Source organism: Mercurialis annua, linkage group LG3 (genome assembly GCF_937616625.2).
Source record: "Mercurialis annua linkage group LG3, ddMerAnnu1.2, whole genome shotgun sequence".
NCBI classification, from domain to species: Eukaryota; Viridiplantae; Streptophyta; class Magnoliopsida; order Malpighiales; family Euphorbiaceae; genus Mercurialis; species Mercurialis annua.
The window spans coordinates 11538815-11556226 of NC_065572.1; the positions used below are offsets into that span (position 1 = coordinate 11538815).

Below are 17412 nucleotides of genomic sequence, written 5' to 3' on the forward strand. Positions count from 1 at the left end.
CGGATTTTATTGACAACAAGGCAGCCATGTCATCACCAACATTAAACTAAAATCATATGTGGCACATTTAAACCAAACCAAACTCGATTCAAAAAAAAAAATCAAACCACATAATAATTAAATTAAAATTAAATTATTAAAAAATAGTTAATTTTTTAAAAATAAAATTATTTAAAAAAAATTGTCTTCTCCTTCAATGGAGAAGACAAATCTGTGTCTTCTCCATTAAAGGAGAAGACTTGCACTGGTCTTCTCCTTCAATGGAGAAGACTAGCAGATTTGGTCTTCTCCATTGAAGGAGAAGACCCAGCTGTGGGTCTTCTCCTTCAATGGTGAAACCCAGAAATTGGGTCTTCCCCATTAAAGGAGACCCATCTCGGTCTTCTCCTTCAATGGAGAAGACCCATAGCTGGTCTTCTCCTTCAATGGAGAAGACCCATATCCCAGCTCGGTCTTCTCCTTCAATGGAGAAGACCCAGATGGAGAAGACCCATATCTGGGTCTTCTCCATTGAAGGAGAAGACCGATCTGGATCTTCTCCTTCAATGGAGAAGACCCAAATCTGGATTCCTCCATTGAAGGGGAAGAACCACAGATCGTCTTCTCCTTCAATGGAGAAGACCCAAAACTCAAATCTGGGTTTTCTCCATTGAAGGAGAAGACCCAGATAATGGAGAAAATCCAGATTTGATTTGGTTAGTATAGGATTTAATTGTTTTAATCGAACCAAGTTTGATTTGGGTTCAAATATGACACTTATGAATTAAAACGACGCCGTTTTGATGACTAGGCGATGACATGGCTGAAAATTCGGTTAGATTCACCAATGGCTATAAAAGAATCAGAAATAGTCAAAAATGGCTATATGTGCCGATTTTTAAACGTTTGGCTATAACTGACCCCTCGCGTAAACGTTTGGCATTTTATTGTGATTAAGCTTTTTTTTAATATTAGGCAATTAAGTAATATCTAATTTGGATGCTCTGGAATATCATTCCGATTCCTTGATTCATTTTATATTGATCCTAATGATGTTTTAAGTGTGGATCTTTAATAGTTTTTGATCTTATTGATTGAATTTTAATTTTGGATAAATTGATACTTTGCATGTGGCTGAAATGTTTTTTAGATTTAAGAGCAAATATCAGTATCAACATCCAAATTGCACACTGAAAATGGCCTGGAGTGGAAAGGCTATCAGATTTCAGTTCGCTCATATTTATGAAAATTTAGTGGATTTAGTTGAAAATTGAGTTGTCAGCTAGCATGACAATAAATATATTTGGCTTAATCACCAAAAACTCCACTTTTTAATTTTTTTTCAATCCTGACGTACAATTTTGTCAGTTGCACATTAGTTCACATTTTTAAATTTCAATTTTATCCTCAAAATCAAATTGAATTCTTTTTCACTCGGGACAAATTCATAAAAATTCTTATAAAATACTCGTTTGAACTATTTTCCATACAAAAAGTTAAAAATGAATGATTTATTTTAACTTTTTCAGAATAAAGAAGAGATCAATTTAATATTTGAGGGTGGAATTATAAACCAAAAATGCGAATTAAAATACAGCTGATAAAATTATAACGTCAGAATGCATTTGAAAAAAAAGTTAAAAGGTGGAGTTTTTTTTTATAATTAAGCCAATATGTTTTATACCGATTAAATATTTTACTAAAAGACATGTATTTGGGCCTTGTGGTACAATTAACTCTTGAAGTATCTGATGTTAGAACATTAAAATTAATTTTTATAATGTTCGTAAGTCAAATAATATGCCAAAAAAAGTTTAACTAAGGTGAGGTGAATATGACAAGTATGAGACTCAGTTACTCCATCAAAGGTACATTTGTCCACTGTTCATGCAATTACGCCTTGAAGTGCGGTTAATTAAATGAAGGCCCCATAGAATCACATGCAAAATCACTAAACACCCCTTCATTTTGTTCCACATTTCATCAACCCAAACGTCTATATATGTTGCATTGAATTGAATAATAAGAAAATAAATTGGAAGAACTAAATTCCAATATTTCAACTGTGTAGTCATTCTATTGTTCGAAATGTCATAATAATAAATTTTAACTTTTTTCATTTTTATATTTTGTAGTCTAGATCTATTTTCTGGCAATCTTATCTTTTTTTAGGCTACATAGTATAAAAACGTAAAAAGTTAAAAATATATTTGTAACGTTTTTAAAGTGTTTGAATTTAGTATGTCAATACGTGAAGCTAATATGACGGCCACATATGCAAAAAAGTTACCGAAAAACAGTACGAGCTACAAAATGAAAAAAATGAAAGGTTGTGATTTGTTTAGTAAATTTTTGAAAAATAAATTAAATCGATATAAAATTGAAATGTTAAAATTTATTTTACCAATATTTTAAAAAAACTTAATTAAATTATAGAAATGTGTAGAAAACATCTTATAAGATTTATAAAAAAAAACTTTATTTAATTTTATTTTTAAAACTAAATAAAATCATTAAAATAATTTTAATAATTTTTTTTAAAAAAAGTGATCACAAATTGTGTGTGTAGAAACTATATGAACATTTTGAAACTATTTAAAATCCTTTAAAAAAGTGACTATAAACGGTTTCCGTTTAAAGTTATATTTTAAAAAAAAAACACGACGTAACGAGATTGGAGCAAGAAAAAAAATACAATTGTAAAAAAAAATCTGATGCACTTTCAAGTTATATTAGATTTTGTAGATATTATTTAGATATTACTCTAAAGTGACTAGTATTATGAATTAAATGAAATATTAAATATTTTAATATAATATAATATTTTTTTGTCAAATATAATATAATATTACTCGTTCAATTATATTATATTAAAATTGAATTAATAATATTTACAAAAAAATGCAGGTTTACATAATTTATAATAAATAAAGTTATGGAAAATTACTTTTTAAATTCAAATATTTAGGTTTATTTTATTAATTACGATTAAACCTTTAAAATTTTATAATTTTGTTCAATTATAATTATATTCAAAATTTAAATTTAAATATTTGTGTGTTTATTAAGTGACCAAACTTTCATAATAACTCTTTTTATATATAAGTTAAACAATATTTTTAAAATTTAGTCGTAATCAATAAAAAATGCAAATATCAAAAATTAAAATTGGACACAGTAATAAAAAAAATCTTATCGAGTCGAACGTTGAACTACTCGTTCGTTACAGCCCCGGTTGCTATTGTAAAGGACTCAAAAGTAAGGATTTTAAAAATAATATTTTCCATTGTCAAAAAAAAAATCCAAAAATGAATTACATTTTTCTATATACAAATCTTTTACTTTTATTAAAAAGTCTATCTAAAGTTAAAAATGTTATTTATTCAAAATTAAAAATATTTGTAGTTAAACACATGAATCATTCAACAAAAATGATACGTGTAGATACGCAATGACTAAAAAGTTGCCAAATTTTATTGTTTTTTAAGCCCTAGAATCACAACTTACAAACATTAATTCTCCTTCAACTATCTTTGTTTAATGATAATTGTTACAAAATCTCAATTACCTTTCTTTAAACCCTTTTTTTATGGCAATCAAACTTTTAACCAAATCAACAATTACTATATAATTCTCTCTTTTCTTTTGTCTTTTTTTGACTACACTTAGAAAAATAAATTCTATCATCTTCTTCCTAAAACTAAAAAAAAATATAAGTGCACTCACTATGGGGAGACTAGCTCCTTTTTTATTATTTTTTTTGGTTTTAACCACCATTTTTAGCTTGTTCATTCTCTATTCTCCAAACCCTTTTAAATTCATTCCTCATAAACATGTTCATGATCATCAAAAGCTCCCCAGATTGATCAATTCACAGAAGGGTACTATTACTTACTATTTCTTTTTAATGTTCTTTCAAGTTTTGAACTATTTTGTTTTTTTTAGTGTGTTAAAATTTAATTTTTGTTTAATTTTGTAGAGGAGTTAGAGGATTGTGATTTGTTTAAAGGCCAGTGGATACCAGACCTTAAAGGGAGTCAATACACAAATTCAAGCTGCGTAACGATTCCGAATTCGAAGAATTGTTTGAGACATGGAAGAAAAGATAGAGATTTTCTTAATTGGAGATGGAAACCAAATAAATGTGATCTTCCAAGATTTGATTCAAAAGCTTTTTTGGAAATTGTTAGAGGCAAAACTATGGCATTTGTTGGTGACTCGGTTGCTAGGAATCATATGGAATCACTTCTTTGCCTCTTGTCACAGGTTATCATTACTGCACTTTTCATAACATTCTCGTTCGTCTATATTGCACGAAAACTTTTCGAGTATTATATTTTGACGTTTAAGTTTTCGAAAATACTTCTGAATCAAGAAAACTTTATGTTTATAGTAAAAAATATTTATTGCCTGTTTTTGTTTCGGCATTTCCATTTCTGCTTTGGTAATCTCTGATAAAAAAAAACGGCTGAATACATAGTTTGACCCCTGAACTTGTACCCTTTTACCCATCAAACCCCTAAACATAACGTCTCTCCTATCGAACCTCTGAACTTGTTAAATAATCCGATTTGACCCCTGAACTTGATAAAAACGTAAACATTGAACCCCTCCGTACACAATTTCTTCTAGAATGTTTCAAGTGACAAGTGGCACGGAGGGGTTCAATATTTACGTATTTATCAAGTTTAGGGGTTAAATCGGATTATTTAACAAGTTCAGATGTTCGATAGGTGAGACGTTAAGTTTAGAGGTTAGATGGGTAAAAGGGTACAAGTTCAGGGGTCAAACTATCTATTAAGCCAAAAAAAAAACTCAGCCGAAAACATACACATTCATTAGAAACGTCATTCGTGTACTAAACCAATCACATTATAACACGTCATTGAAATGATAGCATTCTTATAATATTGCCATCATAACATGTCATAATGCGATTAGCTTAGTCCATGAATGATGACGTGGTGGACTGTAACTACCTAAGAATTTTGCAGAATTGGGATACACATAAAAGAATTTACTATTTTGTGTGGTCACTTTAACCTTTTTGGCATATTAGTTTCTTGTCATGGTAATAAAAATCTGGAAATGGGTCCAATTCTAGGAAAATAATAGAATTGAATTGAATGCAGTTATACAGTCTACCTTCTCTATATGGTAAGTTTTATGTAAATTGCCTGTCATTGCTTTTTGTGATATTTCCAACTATAATCACATGGAATTTTACCTTGCTTGAGGTGCATGCAACCATATTCTATATTCTTACTGACTTTGTAAGATGGTAGATTCTGAAATTAGCAAAGTTTTATTAGATTAATTGTTTTTTATGTAGTATGTTATTAGCTGTGGAGGTTTAAAAAGGAGTTGAATTATGTGGCATTTATCTTGTGCAATTTTACTATTTCAAGAAAAATAATAATAATGGCAAAATTATTCGAACTGTCAAATTATGGTGAAGTTCAATGTGGTAGTTGCTCATAATTTTTGGAAATGGACCGACTAGTAAATTAGTGAATTGGTAATTTTTGAACGAGTTAGTAAATTATCGAGTGAAATTACAAAAATCACAAATAAAATATGTCATCACATCACCTATAAATAAAATCAATTGAATTTCACATGACGAATAAAATTATCTAAGAATTTCTCAAGTTTTATGTTGTTAGATAGTGTCTAATTTGTGTTTAAGTTTGAATTAGAATGATGTAGGTCATCACATCAACTTTGACTTAGATTATCATGTCAGTTTTGAAGTTGAAACTGATTTAATATGAAACAAACTCTTGACTGAATTCTGCAAATTTAATGTAAACTTGCAGGAGGATATCCCTGTGGATGCATATAAGGACAATGAAGACAGAAATAGAATTTGGCATTTTCCTGCTTATGATTTCACCCTTAAGATTATTTGGACGAAATTTTTTGTAGCAGGCGAAGAGAGAATGATCAATGGTTCTTCATCGGGCATTTACGACTTGCATCTAGACAGAATTGACAATAACTGGGGAAGGGACCTCCATACCTTAGATTACATAATCATCTCCAATGGACATTGGTTCTTTAGACCGATACACTTGCACATAGGTTCGAATGTAGTAGGATGTGTCTACTGCAACGAGCCGAATATAACTGACCGAGGAATTAATTTTGCAGTTACTATGGCATTTCGAGCTGCATTGAGTCACATTAACCAGTGTAGGAAATGCAAGGGTATGGTGACATTGTTAAGGACATTTTCACCATCGCACTTTGAGAACGGATCTTGGGATACTGGAGGGAGTTGTAATAGGACAGCACCTTTCCGCAAGGAGAAGATCGACTTCACTTCTCGTGAATGGGAACTAAGGAACTTGCAGGTAGAGGAGATCGAAAAAGCAAACAGGAGGGGACGACAAGGGAAGAGATTCAAGGTATTGGATATTACAAGGACTATGCTTATGAGGCCCGATGGGCACCCTGGAGCTTTCTGGGGAAACAAGTGGATGAAGGGTTATAACGACTGTGTACATTGGTGCTTACCAGGTCCGATTGATGTATGGAATGACTTGTTGCTCGGTGTTCTCCGAACACTCCAATGACTCATGTATCGAACAACAAATAGGGTATGTTAGTTAGACGAGTATAGTACTTACACATACTAATAATGTCTAATTGTTTTTGGCATTTGGAAATAACAACTATTTCATCTGTAAAGTTTAAGCATCTGAAAAGAAATGGTAGTAAATTATTGCAATGCGTGCAGACCTATTTTTAAAGTATATAGAACGTTGAAGGTTGCTGATATCTGAGTCACCGATGCATATAGATACGACACTAAGATGTGCATAAGTATGACGCCATAAACTCTATGAACCACTCCTGACTCCACCCAATGGAAATCTTTTACCTGGACAGATTTATGGTGGATCATTCTCCGGTGAGTAGAATTGGTCAGGCCAAATACCCACCTTAACGGACCCTGTTTTCGACCAAGCTTTGACACTTGAGTTTTCCTTCAAGTTCGACCTGAGCCTGAGTTCACATAGACCCGGTTTAGACAAGAAATTTGGGGAAAACGGAATTTTTGTGAGAGAAATCGCCCGGTCGAGACAAGAATTTTACTCCACAGCAATACCAGTCAAATTGTTGAATAAGATTCGCAAGCGACAATAGGACAGAATTTGACATTTCAACTGCAACAAAGAAAAAGTAATCTAGTCTAATGAGTCCTCCATATGCCCCTCTTCAAACTACTGATATGTGCAAACCCAAAATGACCTGACGATCACCATCATTTCTACTATTAAAAAGCATTTTTAAACAAAACAACAAAACCGATTGTACGCAAAATAACAATCTCCAAGTCTTACCTCTAACAGGCAACTAAATAGACTGTAATTCACGTAATCTGGATAGCAGGGACAGCAAAATGAAAAGTGGACATACTATCTCTCAACAAATACAATAAACGGAGACTCCTCCTCCTACATGCTCCTAACTCGACAATTCAGATGCTATCTCGATGAAAGTAGTAACAAACATGACTAACAGGTAAAAAGTGCTCTCACAATTCAATTTAATGAAAAGAAAAGTAACGTGACTCTGATGAAGAGCCGATTCAGTTTGATTTGGTTGTTGGGATTTCCAAATCTAAAATGACAATGCTCAATCTTAAAAATAAGACCCACAACCAAACTACATTTCCACAATTTAAATGACACCAGCAGGCTGTTAACAAATTAGGATTTTGCAGATTCGAACTTATAATAGCAAGATCTTAAAATCAGACACACTGCCAATTCAAGCTTCCTCAATTGCAATAGCATCAAGAATATATCAGTTTCAGGAAAGATGCATATATGATGCAAGAGAAAACAATTAAAGATAGAGCAAGATAGAGAATATATGGTTAAGGAGATGTACAATGACATTATAGATAGCTTGATTAAACATTGATCATTTTATACATGGAATAGGAAATATCAAGCAAACAAGCATACTGACTTTCAATTTTGCAGACGCTGTACAATGCATGTCGTGCAAACCGTTCCAGAGTTCATTTAAATATTACAGTTACATTTCCTTTCAGCGAAAAATACTCTAAAAATTATATTAAAAAACACACAAAATTCCTAGCACGGAGCAGCCTCTAGGCATATAGGCTGCTTATATTAAGGAAGGGGATAGCAAACTAATCCACTGTCAAAAATTAATGGAAAAGAGGGTAAACGAAAACACCCTAAGCCCCTAAAGATTCTTGATCATATAGAATAAATAAAGTCAAAAGCTTTCCAACCAAAACTCTCAGACTAACTAGCATTGAGAGATTACCCACAGAAAAATCAGAGTACATTTACTAGAACACAAATTTCAAAGCTAAAACAAACATTTACGTAGGTCAAGATTGATTCATCAACGAGTTACAAACTGAACGATTATCATGATATGGAAGGTAGGTATCATATGCTGCATTAATAAATAGAACTCTGAATGCAAATGGCACACACATGCACATTAATATCAGTATGCAGCATCGAAGCAAGAAAGTTGGATTAGGGTATTTGTACAATGGGACGCACAGTAAGAAAATATATTGAATCCTGAGAAATTGGGGACAAAATGCCTGATAAATAAGTTCTACAAGCAAAAAACAACATAAACATTCGACAAAATTTATATTTATAAGGGGCCCAAAACAAAAAATAGATTCATCATTTGCAACTAATGACAATAAACACAAATAAAATTTCTCTAACATGCTCTACACTAGCACCAATCATATTAAAACCTACAATAAAACACGTAAAAACGAAACACATTATTTCAACTTATAACATCTAAAATTTCCAAAGTAAACACATTATAACCAGACCACCAAAATAAAAACTCATCCTTCTACAGAATTACCAAGTACGAACGAAAATAATTCACGAACCGGCGAAAACTCGACCAATCCAATATCCATAGCATACCCAGTAACAGGCAGCTTTAAATCTCTCAAAACACAAAATGCCTCACCAATTCTTGCTTTTGGAACATCCTCAGCAACAGCACAGTAAGGAATCCATGAATCAGGTCTGTAGTCTTCACTAATCTCAATTCCTTCCTTTTTCAATGCATCACATAACTGAGATTGAAACTGAAGAAGTGAGAGTGAAGGTGTAGGTGCTAAAAAGAGGACATTTTTGTCATTTGGAAGGCCCCCAACTGCAGATAAAGATAAAGGCAAGGGTTCTTGCTTTAAAGCAAAAGATTTGACGATTGATTCAAGCTTTGTGGGCTCAACAAATTGGGTTGAATAGAGAGTTATGTGAGGTCTAGACTCGATTTCAATGAGTTGGGTACTGATTTGGCGTCTGGCTAGAACATTCCATGCTTTCAAGACTTGATTTTCTAGTGCTGGATCGAAATAAAGCTCAATTGCAAAGCCTTGTTGTGACATTTGTATGATACCCAGTTGATAAGTATAAGAAAAATAAATACCCAGATGAGATTAGAGGCTATAAAGTGGGAGGATGTGAAAAATTGAAGTTACCCAGAAATGGGGAAACAGGAAACCCTAGAAATTCGGAGTCGAAATTAATAGAAATGAATTGAGATTGAAAATTGTTAAGGTAAGAAGAAGTTGAGAAAATGTGAAATACAATTGGAAAAAGCGAGAGAGATATGAGAGTGGGGAAGAGAGAAGAGCATGTGAAAATGAAGCGGTGGGTTGGGTCGTTTACGGGTTCATTTTGAGAGAGATGGACAAAGGGAATAAAGCAAGAAATATAAAAAGGAAAGTTTGTATAGGGAAAAGGTGCAAAGATGACCTTAATGTTTTAAGGTAAAAGGAGCAAATATGCTTCTATAATATACGACGAAGAACAAATAAGTCTTTAATGTATTTTCGATCTCAATTAACCGCTTAAGATTTTAAAGTTGGGGCATATAAGCCCATGCTGTTGATAGAGTTAATATTTAACACAATTCCGTTAAATTTATCCTACGTGTACAGTCAAATGTGTTAGTCAACATAGAAAAAAATTGCGACATGGCTATTATTTTCATAATAAAGAACAAACAAATGAATAAATAAAGATCCTAAAATTTTCCATTCCTCCATTTTCCATGTCTCTTTTTCTCACCAATCTATCACCACCACAACAATTTCATTTATCTCACCAATTCTATATGGCTGAATGGATTGGCCACCACTACCACCGATGAGTTATCTACCAGTCTTCATATAGGTGTTGTTCTCATAGAACATGTCCACATATGGGCTTACTGATCTTCGTCGCTGCTTCAGCCAAAAATCATCATCCATCGATGCTTCGTCTCTGGTGGTGGCCGCGAGTCAAAAATGGATGCTAGCTATATTTCACGGAAGAAATAAGTCAGTTTTAATTGTTTAAATCACATCAAAACTGGATTTTATTGTTAATTTTTCTTGTTCGGGATTTATTTTAAAGAAGTGAAAAAATTTGGGTGTTGCTTTGTCCGATCGAACTTGGTTCGATTTTTCTCTTAAGGCTTATGGTAAAGGGAATTTGGGTACTCAATAACTTATTATGAAATCAGTTTACAATAATTTAATTATACAGGTATTGGCTTAAGATGGCAGCAAGTGCAAGTTAACGACTCCTATAAAAAAAAATAGGTTCAAGAGGCCAATACCTATATAATTAACTTACTGTAATATGATTTCAAAATAGGTTATTGAGTACCTAAATTCCCTTCACCATAAGCCTTAAAAGGCAGATCGAACTTGATTCAGACAAAAGGAAAAACCATTTTTTCACATTTCTTTTAACAAATCCTTAACAAAAAAAAATTAAAAGTAAAATCCAGTTTTTATGGGATTTAAACAATTAAAACTGACTTATTTCCTCCGTGAAATATAGCTAGCATCCCATTTTTGACCTACGACCACCACCGGAGACGGAGCGTCGATGGACGATGATTTTTTGCTGAAACAGCAGCGAAGATCGGTAAGCACATATGTAGACATGTCCTGTGAGAACACCACCTAGATGAAGACTGGTAGATAGCTCATCAATGGTAGTGGTGGCCATTCAACAGTATAGAACGGGTGAGATAGATGAAATTGTTGTGGTGGTGATAGATTGGTGAGAAAACTAGACATGGAGAACGGAGGAATGAGAAATTTTAGGATTTTTATTTATTCATTTATTTATTTGTTATTATGAAAATAATAGCCATGTCACAATTATTTTCTATATTGACTAACACATTTGACAGCACACGTAGGATAAATTTAACGGAATTGTGTTAAATATTAACTCTGTTAACAGCATGGGCTTTTATGCTCTAACTTTAAAATCTTAAGTTGTTAATTGAGATTGAAAATACATTAAAGACTTACCTGCTCCTCGCCATATATTATAGGGGCATATTTGCCCCTTTATCCACAAAACATATGTTGATTCTCTATTGTTGTTGGCTTATAAAAAATATATAAAGTGTGAGCGGAGCAGGGTTCAGGGGGCGCTCGCGCAAAGCTTATGCCTGACTTCTTGATCTGGAAATGGTTTGAAAAAATGGAGTCCCCACCTAATTCAACTAGGAAATGCTTTTTAACCGACTAGATAGCCTTACTCGCCTCCGGTAAGACTATAGTGCATTAGACCAAATACCAGTCTTCGTGGACCTCCCAAAGACTCTTATTCTTGGCTTATCTGTTACTGGCTTTATTTATTGGACATATTCGTTTTTATCTTATCTCAACAGTATATGCAGTTCTCGGGATATAAAAACTGTAAATAAACAGGGATGAAAGCAGTAAACAGGTTTGACCCGCATATGACTCGATCTGGACTGGCATTTGAGGCAAGTAGCAAGTACTCGTAATCATACATCTAACCTTAGATGTTTCTAGAAAATAGCATAAGTCTGACTGGTCTGAATATTTTACATGCACAAAGCCTAAACCTGATGTATAAATGTGGTTGATTGATTTTACTAGGTGAGTCTTCAAAAACCTATACAACCATTACTACTTTTTCGTGTTAGTCTTAAGATGTCTATGTGATGGGCTGGACTTGCATTAATAGGCTAATTTATGTGATTAATTCTTTAACCAGTTAATTTAATAAGCTTTTGGAAAGCGGTAAACATCGCAGGCATGCTCAGGGGCAGTTTGGTATACATATAAGGTTAGGGATACTTTTCAACCTCGTTAACTTTGAGTGCCTAGCACGCGCGCGGGTTTTGACCATTGGTCTGGTTGGAACGGGTTCTCGGTCAGATCACAAGAGTTGTGCGGCTTATCGATCCGGTTCTACTGGTTTAATCCGGAGTCGATTTCGAGTTCGGATTAGCTCGGAATCGGCTCTGGAAGTTGTTGGTTTGCTGGGCCTCGGGCTCGTGGGCCTGGTTTATTCACTATGTTACATATTTGAACTTCTGGGTCCGTTTTGTATTGGGTATAGCCCGTTACAATACATAATATTATTCTACACTAAATTATCTATGTCTGGGTTCAAACTGGGTCTGATTCGGAGTCTGGATGAGTTCGGAAACACGTTTTGAAGTTCTGATCATAGTTTGGAGGATCTGGAAGCAAATCTGGAAAGCTGACGATGAAGAACATGACGCCAATTTAAGTTGCAAGAGCCGACAGGTTATTGTGGCGGTTCCGCCACTTTATTCCACGGCCGCCGTCAGTTTCAGTGGCGGCGGCAGTAGGTTCAGAGGTCGTTTTGTTTGGCTACATTCTCACTCATTTCAACTCCGTTTCTCATGCAAAAGTAGTCAAAATCGCTTAAAATTGAACAAGAAATTCATATATGGCATTTACAGAGTGTTTTGTCATGGCAAAAAAATACTTAAAAACACTTACAATCATGCATCCTAAAGCATCTAATCAATTATTTTCTAGGTTTGAACGAAAAAAACAACTAATCATAGTGATTAACATGCTTTTTCATCGAATTCATGAAAATTTATTAAAAACATCGAATTTAGCTAATATGGCAATTTTATGGCTAAATTTAATAAATAAGCTAACATGCACCCTAAATCACAGAATCACAGCAATTATGATATCTATGGCATACAATCTAATTGTAAAATCAAAGGAATAAATATAGAGTGTCCTCATAATTACTGGTCTAAGTCCTTGGCTTGTTTGCTGGCGAAGTGGATGCGGAATCCAGCGCCGAATCCGTGCGGATCTTGCGTTCTTAGAGAATTAACACGTATTAGTGTTTGTTAGCACCAAAATTAAAAATATTGACAAAAGGCCATAAACCCCATGTTCTTCTTAAAAGATAGAAAAAGCTACAGCGATTCATTGACTCTAGAGGTTGACTCTAGAGGTTAATTTCAGAAGTTGACTCTAGAGGTTGACTCTAGAGGTTAATTTCAGAAGTTAACTCCAGAGATTGACTCCAGTGGTTAATTTTAGAAGTTGACTCTAGAGGTCGACTCTAGTGGTTAATTTCAGAAGTTGACTCTAGAGGTTGACTTCAGAGGTTAATTTTTGAGGTTGACCTGTAATTTCTTAGAAGATTTAGAAGGACACAATTTAATAACAAAAAAAAACTAAATTCAACCACACAAAAAAACAAACAATAACAATAATAAAATCAATATAAAATAAAATATAAAATAGGTTAATACCTTGACAGTTTTATCAACACCACTATCATTATCTGTTGATTCAAAGAACATTTTGCTTTTCACAATACTAGTAAACTTCTTTTTTGCTTATTTCATCGAAGAAGTGTCTTATTTGACACGACTATCTTCCTTATTTGTTTCGAAAGAAACATGCTTGGCTGGTTTTTTTTGGCAGTGTACGATGCCTTTAATTTGGCTATTTCAACAACAATGGAAGAAGCTCTAGTCACCTTTGAACGCTTGAAAGATCGAACAGCCGGCTTCACCATATTTTGAATAGTTTGTTGTACTTCAGTTACAACAACTTCTGATTCTTTAAGGTTTTTACCGACATCAGATCCATCACTTTTTAGCCGACTTTGAATAATCATCAATTTTGTCAGCGTTGGTTTAGCTGATTTTTGAACAATATCCAATACTTCCTTAGCATTTTCATATACACTAGGCTGCACAACATAATCATTTTTTTCACCACAAGAATTTTGATGTGACGCATCCTCTTGACTATTTTCAGCAATTACATTATTTGAGACAGCTCCGCTACTTGAGTCGTTTCAACAGCGGATACATCATCAATTTTTCGAGGAATGGCTTCTTCGCCAGCATTATCAAGTTTCGACATTTCAAAATGTGTATCAACCGATGACTGCCTTCTTTTCATTATATGGCCAACAAATTTATTACTCACTACAACAAAGAATAAATAAAAGGCTGAGAATACAAATCCAACGCACAAATCATTACAAAACAAATTACAAATAAAACATAAATATTTCAATAAAGAATTTGAAATAAACATACTAATATCAAAAACAAACCTAAATCAATTTACCTACAAAATCAATTTAACTACAAAAATTAAAATTAAAATACAAACCTAAAACATAAACAAACCTAAATCAAGTTAAAACAACTACAATTAGCACAAAATTATAAATAAAATCAAATTTTAATTATTAAATAACAAATGCATATACCTATAAAAACAAAAGGCATAACTTTTTTTAGAAAGCAAAACACTTATAGGTATTTAACAACGAACAACGCATAAAATGAAGTAATGGAGATGACCGACAGAGCACGAAATGGAGTAAGGAGATGAAGGAAGCAGATCATGGAGTAAAGCGTTTGAAATGATGGAAAAGAGAGAAGAAACTGCCAATTTTGAGACGAAAATAAGGAAAACATAAAAAAGAAAAAAATATGAAAAATCTAGGCTAATTTGTAAGAAAAAAAATCGTATGAAATGTAAAAATTTGGACAAACGTATAAAAATAAATGGGCCACTATTAACCATATATGGTATAAAAAGCCCTTTCAATTAGCTATGTCTATTCAATTAACAATTTCTCAATTAGTTAATTAAACTCTAATCATGAACTAGTGATCAATTTAATCCAAGCATTAAGAGCAATAATCAAAACACGATAATAAACACAAGTTAATCCATATCCAATTAATTACACAACTATAATTCCATACCAACCTTCGAATGAGGGATTTAGTTACTCATACTAATAAAAACAATAACAAAGAGATAAAAAGAAGAATTAAACATAATTAAAGGTAAATACCCGAAATTGTCAATTATGTACAATAAATTTTGATTAATAAAAAACTCTTCAATCTTGTCTTAAGAACACTAAAATAAAAGTGCTAGAAATAAACTAATGCTAAGCTAAAATTATATGTCTAAACTAAGTGATACCTCAAAACTAATAAAACATAATGCCTTTTATAAAGGTTTTTAAAAAAGGAATGAATTAAATTCCTAATACAAGTCTAATTAGAACTAAAAGGAATCGGGACAGGGCTAAGTCTTCGAATGAAATCAGCTCTTTCTCAGGTGAGTGAATATCTCGTTCGAGACCTTTGCAAATTTCTTCTTGTCTCAATTGGCTTCATGTATGTCTCAAATGAGATAAATAGCTCTAGAATTCCCTGCCTACTTTTCTCAAAAGTTCTCGAACGATACCTGCTTTGTTTCTTCAAACCTTGCTTTTCTTCCTTTCTAAGCTTCGAAACTTAGGCAAACCCACGATACCATAATGTAATACCCCAAAATATTTAATTATCTAATTGGACCACGTGTCCAGTTTAGATTCGCCAGAGTGGCGAAATCGGAAAGATTTTGATAAAATTAAGATAAATAAGTTTCAAGTAGGTCGGTTGTGAGAAACTAACTATGAGAAAATTAAGGTTATATTTCAATTCTAAAGTTAGAATTGGAATTAAAAAGAAAAATGTCAAGAAAAGTCCAAAATAAAGTACAGGGACCAAAGTGGTAATTTAGCCACTTTGTGTCGAAAATGGAAATTTTGGATTTTGACGGAAAAGTATTAATATTGAACTTTGTATTATTTATCGGATATAAATAATACGTAAAGGTAATAATTTAAGAAGTTATTGACTTAGTTATGGATTAAATTGAATAAAAGACAAGTTTAAAGGATAAATGATAAGAAACAAAAAGAACAAGGACCAAAGTGGCATTTTTGCCAAGAAATATAAGAAGAAGAGATATGAATCAGAGAAGAATCGAGAGAGTGAGGGAAATAACGCCGATCGATTACGTTTCGCCGCCGTTTCTCCGCACGACGTCCGAATCGCATGATTTTCGCGGCAATCTCTTCAGAATCGAGAGCTCCATTGATTTCAAGCTTCATTTTAAGGTAAATATCTCGAGAATTGGTGATAAATTCGATTATATTGGGCTGTTTTCATGAGATTATGATTTTGGGTTGAATTTGACGTTTTTGAAGTTATTATGGCGTTTTTGAAGAAACCGAGATATGGGTATTGAGTGTGGGTGTGCGAAGCACGTCGGGGTTGTGGCGAAACCCCGGAAAACTTGATTTCCGAGGCTGTGCACGTGGTGCACGACCGTGTACCACGAGTGCACGAACGTGTACTAGAAGTACACGAACGTGCACCTGGTAAGGTACACGAACGTGTACCTGAAGTGCACGAACGTGCACTCTTCATGGTACACGAACGTGTACCCCTGAGGTGCACGAACGTGCACTTGGTCGCACGATCGTGTACTTACCGAAGGGCACGCCCGTGCACCCTGACTCACCCCCATGCGTATGCAACTGTAATTGACCTAGGAGTTTGACGTTTAGAGTAAATTGACGCTAAAGGACGAATTTCGGACTTGGAAAGTCATTAATCTCGAGATTAGCTCGACGTTGTAGATAAATAACAATAATGGAAAACGTCAAGGACATTAAGCGATTCTCAATTATGATATATGGTATTCGCTAAGTTATCTCTACGACTAGAGATATCGAATACGTAAATAAGTATAAAATGAAATTAAATCCCAAAACTTAAAAGTATTATACGTATAAGAATGCATGAATCACGTCTAACTATTAACGATTTATCAGACGTGTCAGAGCAGAGAGGTCAGTAGACATGGGATAGCGAGGGCATATCATTTCATCGACCACATTATTGATTGGATTGCAGTCTCAGTGAGTTGTACTTTTACTTTCATGTATTAAAACTATTTGATATATATATACTGTTTTCACGCATCGCATTATATATAATTGACTGAAATATTATATGTTTATTTAATTTCTATATATGAGAACTAGTATGCGATCCAAAGAAACTAGCTACCTATTGGGTGTCAATAGGCTGTGTGATCACCAGTATCGAGTCAGTCTAGTATGTTTGCATTTGAGAAATGACTTGACACAGCTGGGAGCTGTTGATGAATATGAAATTTACGATTGGGTTTTTGATACGAGTGAGTACTCGGCTACGGTGTAGTCTGGAGTCCCCGTATCAAGTGGCTGGGCCACCGGCGAGTTGGAC

General features: G+C 33.5%; 2 protein-coding genes across 2 annotated transcripts; one reads left to right on the forward strand and one right to left on the reverse strand.

The window, feature by feature from the left end:
• The first annotated feature begins 3633 nt into the window (after window positions 1-3633).
• LOC126675216 (xyloglucan O-acetyltransferase 4) lies at window positions 3634-6713 on the forward strand. The gene is made up of 3 exons (XM_050369825.2): window positions 3634-3860; window positions 3959-4245; window positions 5799-6713. Exons 1-3 carry the CDS (start codon window positions 3707-3709, stop codon window positions 6555-6557), a joined length of 1200 nt encoding a protein of 399 aa, XP_050225782.1. The 5' UTR covers window positions 3634-3706; the 3' UTR covers window positions 6558-6713.
• Window positions 6714-8620: 1907 nt separating this feature from the next.
• On the reverse strand, window positions 8621-9728 carry LOC126675217 (uncharacterized). Its single transcript, XM_050369826.1, has one exon. The coding sequence runs from the start codon at window positions 9398-9400 to the stop codon at window positions 8846-8848; it is 555 nt and encodes a 184-aa protein (XP_050225783.1). The 5' UTR covers window positions 9401-9728; the 3' UTR covers window positions 8621-8845.
• Between the last annotated feature and the right edge of the window lie 7684 nt (window positions 9729-17412).